The sequence below is a fragment of the Pogona vitticeps genome, chromosome 6, assembly GCF_051106095.1.
Source record: "Pogona vitticeps strain Pit_001003342236 chromosome 6, PviZW2.1, whole genome shotgun sequence".
Classification (NCBI taxonomy): Eukaryota; Metazoa; Chordata; class Lepidosauria; order Squamata; family Agamidae; genus Pogona; species Pogona vitticeps.
In genome coordinates this window covers 69062855-69080816 of record NC_135788.1, presented here as the reverse complement: position 1 = coordinate 69080816, position 17962 = coordinate 69062855, and the positions used below count along the sequence as shown (strand labels likewise).

The 17962-nt window shown below is 44.8% G+C and overlaps 2 protein-coding genes across 5 annotated transcripts in view; one reads left to right on the top strand and one right to left on the bottom strand.

The window, feature by feature from the left end:
- The window catches only part of PPP1R17 (protein phosphatase 1 regulatory subunit 17), a 29895-nt gene extending 28529 nt beyond the window's left edge, over positions 1-1366 (top strand). The window contains exon 5 of the mRNA XM_078377515.1: positions 1212-1366. Coding sequence (XP_078233641.1) covers positions 1212-1237 — 26 coding nt within the window. The 3' untranslated portion in view covers positions 1238-1366. The remainder of the gene's footprint in view (positions 1-1211) is intronic.
- Positions 1367-7116: 5750 nt separating this feature from the next.
- PDE1C (phosphodiesterase 1C) overlaps positions 7117-17962 on the bottom strand; it is a 480765-nt gene continuing 469919 nt past the window's right edge. For all 4 annotated transcript variants that reach the window (XM_073003805.2, XM_073003806.2, XM_073003808.2 and 1 more), the window contains exon 18: positions 7117-7690. In XM_073003805.2, coding sequence (XP_072859906.2) covers positions 7518-7690 — 173 coding nt within the window. In that variant the 3' untranslated portion in view covers positions 7117-7517. The remainder of the gene's footprint in view (positions 7691-17962) is intronic.

Sequence of the window (17962 nt, the reverse complement as noted above, 5' to 3'; positions counted from 1 at the left end):
CTGTATACAGATAGTACACAGTGGCTTGTGTAGTGCATTAGATGAAGCGTGAAGATGCAGTGGAATTATGTGTCAAAATTTACTACAAAGAGAAAAAAAAAAGCTCGGTGGTTTAAGTATCTGACTGCAGAGCCAGACATTAAGAGTTCGATTACTCACTGTGCCTCCTTGATAAGGGCTGGACTCAGTGATCCATAAGGTCTCTTCCTGTTCTGCATTTCTAAGATTATTATATGAAATGCTGGATAGCTCAGTGGTTTAGGCAGAACCAGAGGTTGGGAGTTTGATTCCTCACTGTGCCTCCTTGACGGGGTCTGGACTTCCAGCTCTACAGTTTTAAGATATTATTATTATTATTATTATTATTATTATTATTATTATTATTATTATTATTATTATTATTATTATTATTATTATTATTATTATTATTATAGCATTTAAGCATAGGCTTGATATATCTCAAATCCAAATTCTTATTTGTAGCGGTGGCTAACCAAATGTAATGCCACAACCTTTTTATTATGTGCTATCTGATTAGGTAAAGGGATGTGGTGGCACTGCAGGTTAAACCACAGAAGCCTCTGTGCTGCAAAGTCAGAACACTTGCAGTCGTAAGATCAAATCCATGCAACAGAGTAAGCTCCCATCGCTTGTCCCAGCTCCTGCCAACCTAGCAGTTCGAAAGCATGTAAATGCGAGTAGATAAATAGGTACCACCACGGTGGGAAGGTAACGGCATTCCGTGTCTAGTCACGCTGGCCACATGACCACGGAAACTGTCTATGGACAAACGCTGGCTCTACGGCTTGGAGACGGGGATGAGCACCGCATCCTAGAGTCGGACATGACTGGACTAAATGTCAAGGGGAACCTTTACCTTTTATCTGATTAGGTATAGAGACTCCTGTGTTCTAATTTAAGAACATTCACCTTGATGGTTGAGACAGCAGCTTTCTCTTTTTCATTTCACACTACTCCAATAATGCCAGCCATCTCTGTAGAAATTTGGATTTTCTGTTCAGAAGGGAGGTGGAATTTCTTCTCTTTATTTCTCTCTGTGTCTCATTATTTTAAAAAGCTAATGGCTCCACTAGGGTATCAAGCCAAATCATCATCTGCTAGCCATAATTAATCCAAAATATGCTTTGATCCTTCAGATGTACTATAGGCAAACCCCAATTTAGAACTACCTGCCTGCTTTTGTTTCCCAGTTCCTGTTCAGGACTCAACTTCATAAATTCTCCCAATGAAAGGGAACAATCATCCTGGATAAAGAGGTAAATCCCCGCTTGTCTTGTCCTCAGGTATGAGGATGAGGAAACACAACATTCTTCCCTGTGCCAGAGGTGGTGAGGAATTCCTGGTGATTTTCCAGATTTATAAGTGATTTTCCAGATTTCAGCATAGTCATAGAGCCTACCACTAATGTAACAATACTTTTGTAACTGTTATCTGAAAATCAGGGTTGGAATAGTTGCATGGAGATTGTGTATCAGACCCTGGACTCTACTTCTTCCTCTTAGTCCTATTCATTTCAGTGGGGAAAATTCCCCCATGTAATATTCTAATGAACAGAAGTTAACAGCTGGATCCCCCAATGTTTTCTGCATTCTGTGCAGGGAATTCCAGCTGCTATCATGGATCAATGCTCAGACATACTGGGATTTCCTTTTTATTTCTCTTCCTGTCTGAAGGAATGAGTGTTTAGGGACTTTCTGAAAGGGACAAAGAACACCAAGACTCCATGTCCCGCTTTGCACAGAAGGGGTAAAGGCAGAGGTCAGGGCTAGGGAGGGGTCAGATGCTATCCTAAATGCTGACATTACCTAGCCTGCTGAATGAGCTAGCTCCTGAATCACAGAATCATAGAAATGTGAAGTTGGAAGGGACCTATAAGGCCATCAAGTCCTGGAACCAAAATGTTTCTTCATCCCTGCACAAGCTGTGGCAACCACACCAAGATTCCTACAGAGATTTCTGTGCTTCTATTTAAAATAGTTGGTATGTTTCAAGGTTTACTTAGATCCTTCCAATCGCATGACCGCTTCATGGTATTAAAACCAATTTGTAAATCTTTCTTTCCTGGGCTAGCAAACAGTTTGTTATTTGCCTGTGATTCTTAGATCCTCTGTATATCAAGATGGTTTCCTCAAGACGAGCCGTGGTGAATGCTGATAAAGAAATGCAGGGAAATTATTTGTATTCTGCCTGGAATTCTAGTGTCTATAATAATAAATTTATAATTATTCCACAATAATTACATCTATTCTAATAAAATTTCTGAATTTAGTACATGTATTTGCTGTTGGTTCATGGAGTCTAGTTAAATTGTACAAATCAAACGAATTGTTTAGTAGAATACCTCAGTACCAATGTATACCCAACCAGTGAAGTGCACTGAACTCTCCACTTCTTTTATGTTGTGTCTCTGTATTTTATAAGCTGGTGGCTCAGTTCAGATATCACACCAAATCATGGTTTACTAGCCATAATTAATAATCCAAAATATGTTTTGACCCTTCACATGTACCATAGGCAACCCCCAGTTTAGAATTCCCTGACTGCTTTTGTTTCCCAGAGCCTGTTCAAAATCAGCTTCATAAGCTTTCTCCCATCTTCACGGTGGAACAGACCAATGGAGCAACAGTCCTAAATACAGAAGTAAGTCTTCAGTTGGATTGTCTGCAGATGTGATGAGGAAATGCAACATTCTTTTCTTTGACATAAATTGCCTTTTTTTGCACAAAAGCACCCATCTGCTCAAAAGTGTGCCGTCTGTCAAGTGCCATGACTTGAAAGCTAAGTCACATATTAAGAATCAGCCTGTACTCCTGTGTTTGGTGTGTATGTGTGTACTTTGCTTTTTAAAAGGAAAGGACACTAGAGGCATTTTCTGCAAATTACAGAGATCCTCAGGAGAACTGGGAGATCCTTCTCTCACTCTCAGCTGGAGTTGAGGAATCTCATTAGTCTTTGATCTGTTATTGAGGTGTCTCATCACACCAAGATAGCTTAAACTGTTGACAACAAGGAATTTGGCATGTATGATTTCCATCCCTAGCCCTAACTGTGGCTTGCAATAGTCAGTTAATTCAGACATCATAATAAACTATCCTTAGGATAAACCACAGTTTGCAAAGCCACCTTCAAACCATGGTTTGTTTCCATTGGTATGAAGTTTGTCATGCTTCATGCAAACGTCATGCAATAAGAAGCATGCCATTGTGAGGGGTTAGTTATGTGCTTACCCTTCCACTTTACATATTGGCAACAAGATGTTCACCAAAATATATAAGTGGATCTAGATGCAGCACCAACTAGTAGCGTAGTTTATCTTTACAATTTCTGAATGTAGCCATTTAGCCATTGAACATGGTTAAACTTTAACTTGCTTTGAAATCATGTAGATAAATGAAGACAAATTTTAAATGACAAGAAGCAATGGAAGAGCTTGTCTGACAAGAAAAAAGATGTAAAAATTAATACCTCAAAAGGTGAGTTGGAAAGGAAAATTGTATCACCGCAGGAATATCAGATTTCATTATTTGTTTGTTTATTATTAGATTTTTATCCCACCCTTCTAGACAATGTCTATTCATTGAATTCCTTTGTTTTGAGAAATTTGAATTTCTCCCAATCCACATCAGTGAGCTTTAAGAGTTATTTTTTTTAAAAAAGTATGTAAGTGTTTAAATGTCTATGGTGTATTATTTCAGCACTATGTGTCTTTTGAAACATGGATCGTTATGGGCCATAAACAAAAATAGCATTTTGGTATACTTCTGTTTGGACACTAGAGGTCAGTGTTGGATCAGGGAGATGAACACATTTTTTAAATTTTATTTTATTTTATTAGAACTCATATTGGCTTTGTAAAGTAAAACAAGTATTAGGTGTTCTAATATAAAGCCAAAATATAAATATATCATATACTATCTTTTAAAAAGCCAATTAAATTAAAATGTGAGGCTGTCTGGACACACTGAGAAAAAGCGAAGCCTTTACCCACACGACGACAAACACATGCTAGGCTCATTTGGAAGAATACAGTGTTGTATTTTAATTTAACTTTTAATACAGGTAACCTAACAGCTCTTTACAAGCAATGCGTTTTCAAAAAAATACGTATTCCTTTTAATCATAACATTAAAAAAGATAAACCACATCTCTCCTCTTCTGCACCTGCCCTGAATCTTACCAGCTTTGGTATGATAGATTCATTTCCCCCTGTTAAAGAAACAGGTAATGAAGAGACAACCAGTAATATAGCAAAAAAAATTTATATCTCCAATCTCCAATTAAAGTTTCAGAGGGGCAAGAACTTCCACACATGGAACTAGTCCATCAAAGAGAATATACAACTGACTTGCGATGTGCTATTTGAGCCTAACGGTTACACGTTTCTCAGAAACATCTTTTAACAGAAACATAGGATCATAGACTGTTGGGCTGGAAAGACCCCAGAAGGCCATCTAGTCCAACCTTTCGCCAGGTTGGGAAATCCCAGTTCAAGCACCCTCGAGAGATGATCACCCAGCTTCTGGACATCTCCAATGAAGGAGAATTTATTCCCAGACTTCTGCTAAACAACATTTACTTTCAGGAAGTTCTTCCTATCAAAACCTCCATTCTTATAATTAGAATACATTTGTTCAACAATTATCTTGGTTTCATTCTCAGTTTGTGTAGCCACTGGCATCTTGCTGCCCTTCCCCCACCCATTCATTAAAGTTCCTTTGTCAAAAGGAATGTTTTTGTGTGAATGTTTCCACAGCAAATAGGGCAGAACGACTGAAACGACTGGAGAAGTGCTTCCTGGTTGCAGCTCTAGGAATAGGGAGAGTAGGAGGGGCTCCCTCTGGCAAATGACTTTTGGGGTCATCAAATGGCAGCAAATAGTTGCTTTTTAATTTGTAATGTATTATTGGGTTAAACAGATCTACATTTAGATGCCTACAGCTGGGCTGATGAAAGCAGATCATTCTGGTTTTTCCTTCTCATCCCATCCCATCCTAATCCTGTAAGAGGCCACACCAGGTGATCCATAAGGTGGGATGGAGAAGAATCAAAAAAATTAACTTGCACACTCTTCTACAAGCAGAAGGAATACAGCTTGTGCTTGTGGGATTTTGGTTTCCGGGTGCAAAAATAACTTGGCCAGGCTTGGCATTTTGACTTTGAAGTGGGAAGAAGAAGAAGCGTGATTTGCTGTGCTGCCTTAAACTGAAAAATGTCTTGTGCTAGCCCTGGTTTCCACCTGCCCTTCTTACCTGAAGTGTAGTTGTTGCCAGCAGTGTGGTAACTGCTGGCAACAACTTCCTGATTAACAGGACTGATGACATCATTCTTTCCTCCCACTGCAGATTTCACTGTTCCCTCTGAGCTTAGCAGCACTCTTCAAAGTAGCAGGGAGAGAAACAGATGGTCCCAGAAATTATATACAGTGGTGCCCCGCTAGACGATTGCCTCGCAAAATGACAAATCTGCGTGACAATTAGTTTTTGAGATCGCTATAGCGCTTTGCAAAATAGTGTTTCCTATGGGCGATTTTCGTTATACGATGTTTCGGACCGTGCTTTGCAAAAGGGGTGTTTTCGGGACCAATGTTTCGCAAGACAGCGATTTTACAGCTGATTGGTGCTTTGAAAAATGGCTTCCCTGTGGGCGATTTTCGGGAAAAAAATACGACGATTTGTCCCCATTGGAATGCATTAAATGGATTTCAATGCATTCCAATGGGCAATCACATTTTGCAAGACAATGTTTTCACAAGACAGTGATTTCAATGGAATGGATTAACATTGTCTTGTGGGGCACCACTGTATTGTTGCTAGCTATCCTTATGGAAGTACTAAGTGTTTGATGGTAGTTTTGTCTCAGATGGGCACATAAAAGCATTACCTTTACAAAAGATCTATTCTTTGTCGCTTTATACGGACTGATTCAGTTGCCTGTATTTTTTTTAAATGCAGGGAGATGGCTATGACAACTGTCATGATGAGCACTTGCACACTGTACAGTGGGGTCTTGACTTGAGAACTTAATCCGTATTGGAAGGCGGTTCTCAAGTCAAAAAGTTCTCAAGTCAAATCTGCATTTCCCATAGGAATGCATTGAAAACCATTTGATCCGTATCTGCTTTTTTCCGTCCATAGAAACTAATGGGAAGCTGCTATTCTGCCTTCGACCACTAGAGGGAGATATTTTGTTTCTTTTTTTCTTAGGTCAAGAAAGGTTCAGGGAAGGCAGGGAAAATACAGTCCAGGCAGTGCAGTACCAGGCAGTCCGAAGACTGTCTCCCAATCCACTCTCTAAACGCTGGGAGGAGTGAGGAAGCAGACAGGCACCCCTTTCACTGGCCAACAGTTAACTGAAAGTTCAAATTTTGCACTTTCCCTGCCTCCCACGTGTTTTTTTTTTCAGTTCTTAACTCAAATCTAAGTACTTAAGTCAAGTCAATATTTTCCTATGAGAGTGGTTCTTAAGTCAAAATGTTCTTAACTCAAGCCGTTCTTAAGTCAAGACCCCACTGTACTCTAAGTTGTCACAATAGCTTCCATTTTCCTTCACACTTTGATAAGCTGCTCATTTTGCCAGGTGTTCTTTTTCATTTCAAGAATCCAGTAACACTCCTCCTCATTCACTAGAAGATAACATGTCAGACAGAAAAGCCTTGGTTTTGGCCCACAAACTCGTAGATTAGAAAATGATACTTGAGTGCAATCATGTTTCTAAAGCCTTTGGTTGTTTCCAGCTTTTGTTCTTCCTAAATTGAAAGGGACCTGGGAGAGGGAGGAGTGGGAGGGACGCTGCCAAAGAAAACAGCCATCTATATTAAAATAGTGACCAGTCAATTGTTCTCTTATTCTGTAGAATGACCACATTAAATGTGACATATTGTTTCCATGGTACTAGTCTAGCATAGGAGATGCTTGTTTTTTTTTTTTCCTATGCTTATGATGTCTTTTCTCCTCTATACACAGTAGTGGCATAAAAATATATTGATCGGGTGACAGGAGGTGCAAGTGGATTTCAGGGAGAGGTGAGCACATGAAAAAGACCTTTCCGTCAGGCAACAATGCAATCAAGAATATAGGATTAGATACACGTCCGCAGGGGAGGGGTTTAACTTAATTATCTCTACTTTCATTTCCTATGCCTGCCTAACTGAAGATAGCAGCCATGTTGCTTGATGCTTACATACTTGCCCCCTACTACCTTTGTAAAATTGGATTCAGTCTTCCCTTTCAAGATTCTTGGGTATCAGATTTGACCATACCAATTGTTTGTTAGGGAATATGTGTTTAATATTTTGTTACACCAATTTTTTGTGGATAGACCATGGGATCTCCAGCTCATCTTCATAAATCAGAGAGTGCACATCCTGATGATGCTTCCATTGCATTTATTACATTACATGCTTGTTTTTTGGGTTGTTCAATAACCGTTTTGATTTCCAAGTGGCGTTTGGACTTGTTCCAATATGTCCTCCAATAAAAAAAAACTGCATTCCTGATCTATTTCCTGTTCCAGTGCTGGGAAATATGCTGAATCTTCTTCATTCGGCCCCTCTGGTCAAGCAATTTATACTTCACCAAGTAGTCCTCAGTTTTCTTGTGACAAGGTGGGAAAGTGGTGGTTGCAGAGGCAAAACTGGATTTCTTGGATTGGTTTAATGGAGGTTTAATGGCTAGAAAGGAAGAAGATCAACATTAAGATAACAGAGACTCAGCAATTTCCAAAATCTATGGATTGTCACTCACCCTGGCCTTCATTCTGCAGCCACACATTATTGCAGACAGGAAAGCAGAGGGCAAGAAGGGTTGTAAAAGAAAAGCAGATATTAGTTGTTTCTCTCACATTCTTTCATCTTTCAACCCAAAGAAATGCAAGATTTAAGTGTTTAATTTAACCAATTCCAGTTGTTCTAAAAAATGTACTAAGCTCCCTACTTCCCAGCCAGGCTATTACTGGGAGAGCCATCTGTTTATGGTATAACCTGAAATACATATTTTCAGAAATAAGTCCCACCAAGTTCCAGAAAGTGAGTAGAAGGTTACAGCCATAATCTTCCGCCTTCTTACTGACTTGATCTTTGATCCCTGTTCTTCACTGAAGTGTAAATATGAAGGCAATGTGCCGTCTTCATATATTTACTCAGGAAATTCAAAACTTTTAATGTTATTGAGGTGGAACCAACAATCACCGAGCAGCTAAAACGTGATCTTCCTGCTGCTTAAGATATGGTCAGTTAGATTTTGTGCCATGGTGACCATGTGTAAAGCTGATTTGCTCTGAAGTATGTAGAGAACAACTTTTCACAGAGGAAAAGGTTGCAGCTACAAATCCATTGCTTTGTAATGAACCCAGTGTGGGGTTTTGATCACAACTATCTAGAATCAAATTCATGCTCAGCTATGGAGTTGCGTTTTGTAATTCAATTTGGTAACCTTTATTGGCATAGGAAACTTAAAAACATGCACTTGGGAAATTAATAGTAAATAGAGATACACATAATAGTAGTTAAACAGCTAAAAAATACAAGAAACACTGATACTTTGGGGTAGTCTAGTTAATTTTTAGAGACCTGGGAGAAGAGAACCTTTGCAAGAAACTCGGCTACTAAGGCCATTATTTTTTGTGAATAGTCATAGAGGAAACCTGTGAGAAACTGAGGAGGGCCAGAAAAATGTGAAATTATTGAACCTAATAGACAAGCACGCATATCTTTAAACTCAGGGCAGTAACAGAGGATGTGTGTGACTGAGTCTGGTTCTAAACCACAGAAATTGCAGATTCTTTGTTACCAAATTGAAGGTTACCAAATTTAATTGTAAGTAACATTACTCAACGCGTATGGATAAAATAAAATAATTACACATATTCTTTGGAATAGGGGTTAAATCTTTGTTTCATCGATGGCGACCCTCTCCCCCACAACTGATGAGATTACAAAAATATTTGTACTTTTAATGCATTTTGATATTGCATCTTTGGCATTTCTGCAAGAATTTGCAGAAAAAAACTTTCCACACAAGATGTGTAATTTCCATTTAAAAAGTTCTGACCAGTAGCTTGTTGCTAAGATACACATGTGGTATGAATTGCCCCATGTATGGTTCCTTGTTTTTCATCATGTGCCCAAGCAGAAAGACCCATTGTTTCCAACAGTGTGGCCTCTTACTTGTGTAACTGCGGAATAAATTTGGTTCTCTTATACAGTGGTGCCTCGCATTAATTCATTCCAGCGAAATCGCTGTAGAGCGAAAACATCATAAAGCGAAAATAAAAAACCCATTGAAATGGATTAAAACCTGGTTAATGCGTTCCAATGGGCTAAAAACTCACCATCCAGTGAAGATCCTCCATACGGCAGCCATTTTCGGTGCCTCTATAGCGAGGAATCTGTCCCTAAGCACAGCAAGGAGCCATTTTGAGCACCCAGCGGCCATTTTGAAAACCTGACAATCAGCTGTTTTGATCATCGTAATGTGAAGAATCGGTTCCCAAAGCAGGGAACCGATCTTTGCAAAGCGAAAAAACCCCATTTAAAACATCGTTTTGCGATCCCAATTGCGATCACAAAAACATTATCGTGAAGTGGATTCATCGTAATGCTGGGTAATCGTTAAGCGGGGCACGACTGTATTCTGCATATAAACAGTATTCTGCCCATAGTATTCTGTGGAAAATAACAAGGTGCAGAGTAAGGTTGCTTTTAACCATGCATGGAAGGGAAATTATGCAAGCCACTACAATTAATTGACTAAATGCTGTTCACAAGTTGAGTGGTCATATACCTGGTTAAAAGCAAGAGAATTGTGGCCAAGGTTTTTTCCCCAGGGAATTCAAGGTTTTGCTTTTGCTAAAAACAGTGCCTATAAAAGAAAAAAGAAAACAAATTAAAGACTTAGGGACATAAATGAAATCTACAGGGAAGACGGAGAAGAAACTGGAGGGTCCCAAGGCAGTGCTGGAAGAACCACAACAGAAAACAAAGCAAGATGAAATTAACTTACTAAAATTACAAAGAGAGGGAGACAATTTTACTTCTAGATCCCAAAAGTCTTCAGGAAAAGAAGGTGAAGATACAGTGCAACTGATAACTAATTTAACACCTCTTATGGAGATGTCAGCAGTAGAAGTGCAGCAAATGGTGAACTTTACTATGGAAAGAAGGGGAATGGAGATGATGGGACATAGGCCGTGGCAGATGGGACAAAGAAGGAGACAGTACATGGAGTTGATGAAGCTTTGGGGAGCAGATCTAAGTACAGAGGCGCCCCGTATAGCGACATTAATCCGTTCCAGGATTAACGTCGCTATACGGAAACATCGTAAAGCGAAATTAAAAAGCCCATTGAAACGCATTAAAACCCGGTTAATGCATTCCAATGGACTAAAAACTGGCAGGGACAGGGTGGGTGGGGGATCCCGAAGGCTTCCAGGCAAAAGCCTGGAAGCCTTCGTGACCCCTCCACCCTGTCCCCGCCGCCCCGCGCTGCCTTCCCTAGCTGGGATCGGACTCCCAGGAGCCTGATCCAGGCTGGGGAAAGCAGCGGGGGTGTCTGCCAGTGAAGGGGACAGGGTGGGTGGGGAGACCCCTCCACCCTGTCCCCGGCGCCCCGCGCTGCCTTCCCTAGCCGAGATCGGACTCCCAGGAGCCCGATCCAGGCTGGGGAAAGCGGTGGGGTGGCTGCCAGCGAAGGGGACAGGGTGGGTGGGGAGACCCCTCCACCCTGTCCCCGCTGCCCCGCGCTGCCTTCCCTAGCTGGGATCGGACTCCCAGGAGCCCGATCCAGGCTGGGGAAAGCGGCGGGGGTGGCTGCCAGCGAAGGGGACAGGGTGAGTGGGGAGACCCCTCCACCCTGTCCCCGGCGCCCCGCGCTGCCTTCCGTAGCCAAGATCGGACTCCCAGGAGCACGATCCAGGCTGGGGAAAGCGGCGGGGGTGGTTGCCAGCGAAGGGGACAGGGTGGGTGGGGAGACCCCTCCACCCTGTCCCCGGCGCCCCGCGCTGCCTTCCCTAGCCGAGATCGAACTCCCAGGAGCCCGATCCAGGCTGAGGAAAGCGGCAGGGGTGGCTGCCAGCGAAGGGGAGAGGGTGGGTGGGGAGACCCCTCCACCCTGTCCCCACCGCCCCACGCTGCCTTCCCTAGCCGAGATCAGACTCCCAGGAGCCCGATCCAGGCTGGGGAAAGCGGCGGGGTGGCTGCCAGCGAAGGGGACAGGGTGGGTGGGGAGACCCCTCCACCCTGTCCCCGCTGCCCCGCGCTGCCTTCCCTAGCCGAGATCGGACTCCCAGGAGCCCGATCCAGGCTGGAGAAAGCGGCGGGGGTGGCTGCCAGCGAAGGGGACAGGGTGGGTGGGGAGACCCCTCCACCCTGTCCCCGCCGCCCCGCGCTGCCGAGCCCAGGATGCCTGACAGGCATCCGATCTCCCCACCTTTCCCCCACGGCTTCGATCGGACCCGCGGGGGCTAGCCCTGCCATGGCTGGACTCTTGGGAGTCCAGCCATGGCAGGGCTAGCCCCCGCGGGTCCGATCCAAGCCGCGGGGGGAGGGTGGGAGTGCGGGGGGATCCGGATGCCTTTCAGGCATCCCGGGCTCGGATCCCACCCGCCACCGGTTACCCAAGGCTGAGTAACTGGCGGTGGGTGGGATCCGAACCCAGGATGCCTGACAGGCATCCGATCTCCCCACCTTCCCCCCGTGGCTTGGATCGGACCCGCGGGGGCTAGCCCTGCCATGGGCAACTGCCGAGGCTTGGATCAGAGCCTCGGCAGTTGCCGAAGAAGCCGGCCATGCCTTCCACCCCCCCACGGCTTGGATCCAAGCCGTGGGGAGAGGATCGGAGGCATGGATGGGTTCTTCGGCAGCCGCCGAGGCTTGGATCCGAGCCTCGGCAGTTGCCGAAGAGCCCAGCCATGCCTTCCACCCTTCCCCCACGGCTGGGATCCAAGCCGTGGGGAGAGGATCGGAGGCATGGATGGGTTCTTCGGCAGCCGCCGAGGCTTGGATCCAAGCCTCGGCAGTTGCCGAAGAGCCCGGCTATGCCTTCCACCCTTCCCCCACGGCTGGGATCCAAGCCGTGGGGAGAGGATCGGAGGCATGGATGGGCTCTTCGGCAGCCGCCGAGGCTTGGATCCGAGCCTCGGCAGTTGCCGAAGAGCCCGGCCATGCCTTCCATCACCACCCCCGCGGCTTGGATCCCACCCGCGGCCGACTACCCCAGGCATGGTCGGACTCCTGACAGTCCGACCATGGCCAGGGAAGCCGACCGCGGGGAAGGGGAATCCCGGAGGTGGCCTCTGAAGGACCCTTCAGAAGGGTCCTTCCGAGGCCACCGCAGGCATTTTCCCCCAGCTGAGCTGCGGGAGTGCTCCTTGGGAGGCTCCCGCCGCTCAGCTGGGGGAAAATGGTGCCTATGGGGAAAACATCGCTAAGCGATTTTTCCCCATAGGCAACATCGGTATGCGATTGCTTTTCCGATCGCAAAATCCGCATCGGTATGCGGATTTGTTGTTAAACGGGGCACTCGTTATACGAGGCACCACTGTAAATATAAATGGTTGATAAGGTGGAAGATGAAGGAATGAAAGATTACATGATAAAATGGGCACAAAATATTGTTTAGATTATTGATAGGGAGCAGTAGATATAAATCTGGCAGAATAAGAAAATATAGATAAGATGTTCTGTATAGATAGCCAAATGATGGAAATGTAAAATCTAAGAGGGTACTTTGTGGTGAAAGATTATATGATAAAATGGGCACAAAATATTGGTTGTAACATTTAGAGCAGTGGATATAAACTTGGCAGAATAATATCAATGTGATTGGGTTCTTTGAAAATTCTTGACAGTTCCAAACCTTGGGCGGGAAAATAAAATGATGGCTCATTCAAATTATTAACGGTTTTATTAAACTTGGAATCAGGTGAATCAACTACAACAGTTCAATTCTTGCAACTGACCTTTAAACTCTGGAGACACTCCATAATTAACACTGTCCTTCAATATTGGGGAGCCAGACCAAAATGCTCCTTGTCAGTCGGTGTGACGTTCACCTCTATGAAGCACCTACTTTTTGTGCCATCACAAAGGTTCCAGTCTTTGTTTCCCACCAGTGGATTACCTCTATCCACAATATAAAAGACTTTTGTCCAAACACTTGTCTGGTAAAAGCAAACAGAACTTATTTATTGAAGTGTAGCAAAGGTAATAATAATCACAGATGTTCTTCAGATGTTCATTGTACACAAGCAAATCATCCACAGGTCTCTCTATACATACTTTCTTCTTGCCATAAAATTATTTATCACCTTCTCTATCTATTTATCTTAACCAGCTGAGCTCTATCAGTATCTGTTCCTTTTCTCTCTGACTCCCTGACTCTGACTAACTCTCACTCTCACTCTGACTCTTGACTGACTCCTCTCTGGGTCCGCCTTTTAATCTCTCTCTTGGCTGTGCGTCTCCACCACATCAGCATAAAACATGAATAATACATGACTTATTTAGCATAATAAGAGTGAACGCTACAGTCGGTTTCCTCATACAGTAGGTGTGCTCTAGACTGCACATAATGTGCCACAGCACAGGTGGCAGGTTTGTTGTGGGTAGGATGCCACACCACCTTCTTCCAACGACCCCGACCTCTCAAGAATACAACCACCATCCATTCTGAGGTCTCCGTGTTTGTCACCTCTTCCTTCCCTTTCACCGGATCAGGCAAGAGTCCCCCCACCTTCAGATTGGGGAAGTCTTTTAGTAAATCTCTTACATGCTCGCCTTCTTTCTCCTCTTTCTTCTCTCCTATCGGGACCCAAAAAATCCCGCTCTCCCCTTGTCTCTTTTATCTCCTCTTCCCATACTGCGATTTCTAACTCCTCACCCTTTCCTTTCCCTTCCTCCACTAAGCAAATCTCTGTTTTAACCCTTTCTTCATTAGTTCTCTCCCCTCCTATCTTTTTCTCACCTCTTTTCTGTGTCATGACATTTCTTTCCTCTGGAGGAGACGGCACACTCTCTTTCTCCAGTTCTCCTTCACAATCAGACTTATAAAATTAGTAAGTTTAAGGATAAAAAGAAAAAGAAAGAGAAGGTCCAAGGAAATGGAAGATTAATAACTATAGATATTCTGGAAAATTGCAATATTGTTTTTCTCTTTGTATGATTTCCCTTTTTAATATAACTCTATATTTGAAGCCCATTTGGAGGAGCTGATGCCTGCCGTAGAGGAAAAGAGGAGAGCTCTAGCACCAAAGAAAGCCTGTCCTAGTGAGTACAACTTGCAAGTTCTTCAAGTTGCTCATAGCAAAGTTCAACAGACTGTCAGGAGTTGGTCTAACGATTATTGGCTTCAGCTCTGCTCTCAGATACAGACAGCAGCAGACACAGGTAACACCAAGAGACTGTATGATGGTATCAAGCAGTCTTTAGATCCAATACAGAAGAAATCTGCTCTTTTGAAGACTTTTGAAGGCGTGATTATCCAGGACCGAGTACAGCAGATGGAACGCTGGGTGTAGCACTACTCTGAGCTATATTCAAGGGGGAACATAGTAACCAAAGAAGCATTAAATAACATTGAGTGCCTGCCTGTCTTGGAAGAGTTGGACAGCAAAACAACTTTAGCAGAAAAAAAGTGGCCTTGGATTCCCTCACCTCTGGCAAGGCAACTGGGAAGGATAACATCCCTGTTGAAGTGCTGAAATGCTGTAAAGAGATCATCACCACTGAGCTGTATGAAATCTTTTGTCTTTGCTGGAGGGAAGGTGGAATACCACAGGAGTACCACAGGACATAAAGGATAAACATCATCACATTGTATAAGAACAAAGGTTGACAGGGGCGACTGCAATAACTACCATGGAATCTCTCTTCTCAGCGTTGTAGGGAAGCTGCTTGCCTGAGTTGTGGTGTAGAGACTCCAAGTGGTTGCAGACAGAGTCTATCCAGAATCACAGCTAATAGATCCATCATCAACGTGGCTTTTTTCCCTCAGTTGCAGGAGAAATGTAGGGAACAATGACTGCCACTCTTTGTGGCCTTCATAGATCTTACAAATGCCTTTGATTTGTTTAGCAGAGATGGCCTTTTGAAAATACTTCTCAAGATTGGATGTCCACCTCGGCTCCTTAACATCATCAGGTCCTCTCATGAGGAAATGAAGGACACTGTAGTTTTTGATGGCTCAACATCAGATCTCTTTGACATTCGAAGTGGAGTGAAACAGGGCTGTGTTCTCACGCCGACTCTGGGATCTTTTTTGCTGTCATGCTGAAGCACGCTTTTGGAACCGGAACAGAAGGTGTCTATCTCCAGACTATATCAGATGGAAAGGTCTTTAATCTCTCTAGATTGAGATCAAAGACCAAAATACAGCTGAAATGCATGAGGAACCTCCTCTTCGCTGATGATGCAGCTGTTGTTGTCCATTCTGATGAAGACCTCCAACAACTTATGAATTGTTTTAGGAAGGTCTGCTAAGATTTTGGATTAAAAATCAGCCTGAAGAAAACACAAGTCATGGGCCAGGGCATGGACTCACTAATTCTCCATACAGGAGACCTTTTAGAAACCAACTGTCTGTCATTCTCACAACATGCTCAAGCCAAGGTAGACGTCACTGTTTCAGTAATGTATAAAGGTAAAAGTAAAGGTTCTGAGGGACGCGGTGGTGCTGCGGGTTAAACTGCAGAAGCCTCTGTGCTGCAAGGTCAGAAGACCTGCAGTCGTAAGATTGAATCCACACGACGAAGTGAGCTCCCGTCGCTTGTCCCAGCTCTCGCCAACTAGCAGTTTGAAAGCGTGCAAAATGCAAGTAGGTAAATACATACCACCACGATGGGAAGGTAAACAGCGTTCCATGTCTAGTCACGCTGGCCACATGACCACAGAAGATTGTCTTTAGACAAACACTAGCTCTGTTGTTTGGAAATGGAGATGAGCACCACCCCCTAGAGTCAGATATGACTGGACAAGTTGTCAAGGTGAACCTTTACCTTTAGGTAAAGGTAAAGGTTCCCCTTGACAATTTTTGTCCAGTCGTGTCCGACTTTAGGGGGCGGCGCTCATCCCGCTCTTCAAGCCATAGAGCCAGCGTTTGTCCGAAGACAATCTTTCCGTGGTCACATGGCCAGTGTGATTTAGACACGGAATGCTGTTTACCTTCCCACCGAAGTGGTCATAAGTTGAATTACCTTTACCTAGTCGTAAGATCGAATCCATCACATGGATTCAATCTCACGACTGCTGGTCTTCTGACCTTGCAGCACAGAGGCTTGTGCGACTTAACCCACAGCGCCACCATGTCCCTATCATACAGTATACAGTAATGTATACATGCTAACAATTCCATCTTGTTCTAGAACTACTCTATTTGAAACTTTGTCCTGCCAGGTGATGCCAAAAATGTGTCGGAGACAACGCATATGGAACGTTTTCAACTTCCTCTCCTGCTGTGCACAAAGGGTCTAGGACTCACTGCAGTACAGGAGTGTACTCAGGACACAGGCTCTATAGACCTGGATCTTGGTATATGCTGTCAGCTTTTTGTTTAGCCATATTCTCTTTGTGAGTCTAGAGAACATGGTAGCTGCATTGCCAATGCATTTACAGTGGGGTCTTGAGTTACGAACGGCCCGAGGTACGAACTTTTTGAGTTACGTACTTCTCCGTCCGCAAAAATCCATTTTGACTTGTGGACGGAGAATTGAGGTACGAACCCAAAAGTTTTTTAAAAAGCGGGAAAGCACCTGGAGCCGGGTGGCGGCGGCGCGGCGAGAGGCGGCGGTGCTGCTCCTGATCCGGGATTGGGGCACCTCAGGGCTTTCCGGCCGCCAGAATTCCAGCCCAGCCGGGGCCTCTGCCTGTCCTGGGTGGGCCCCGCTGAGCCGAGCTCCGGCGGCGGTGGCAAAAGGCAGCGGCGAGGACGGAGGAGCCTCCCAGTGCCCCGGTGAGCCTGCGCGGGAGGGTGGGAGCGAGTTCGCAGGGATGGCACTGGCGCTGGGAGGGCTCCACGCCGGGGAACAAGGCGGGCACGGGCGGTGGGTGATGGGAACAGGGGCTGGGGAAGGAGAGCGAGGAGGGCGAGTGCGGCGCGGTTGGGTGGGCGATGGCTGCCTGAATGAAGGGAAGCCGGCTGGGGCTGTAAACGGAGGCCGGGCGGGGAGGGAGGGAGCGCCGCGGGGGCCGGCTGCCTGTTCTACCTTCCTGGGCTGGGACTGTAAACGGAGGCCGGGCGGGGAGGGAGCGCCGCGGGGAGCCTTGATGGCCGGGCACCGTGTGCTGCTGCTGCTCCCATCTCCACCCGGCCCATTCCCCCGGAGCTCAGAGGAAATGGCTGGGCTGCCTGTTTCGCCTTCCTGGGATTACAAAATATCCCCCTCTAGTGGCAGAAGGTGGAACAGCAGCTTCCCATTACTTTCTATGGACGGTACAGAGCAGATACGGATTACAATGGTTTTCAATGCATTCCTATGGGAATGCAGATTTTGACCTACGAACGTTTTGACTTGCGAACCACCTTCCAATACAGATTAAGTTCGCAAGTCAAGACCCCACTGTATCCAGTTTGACATCTAGAGAGAGTGTGTCAGAGATTGTTGAGCCAAGAATTGAGCCAATTCTTGTGTAGAGATGGTAATAGAGGGGAACCAGCAAAATCAGGGAGCTGGATAGGGGACAGATTGCATTTGTCTTTAGTGTGGAAGGGATTGTTATTCTGAAATTGGCCTCCTCAGCCACACTAGATGCTGTTCCAAGACCTCTGTTCTGAGCACATTACCATAGTCTCTCAAGACTGAAGGATGCCTACTGTATAAGCAGATGTAAGAACACTTTCACTCTCTGGAATGTTACCCTTTCCCACCCTTACCTTCCCCCTTTTTACCTTGTTTTTGTACTATCCCCTATGAAAAATTAATAAAATAAAAAATAAAAAAGGAAGGAAGGAAG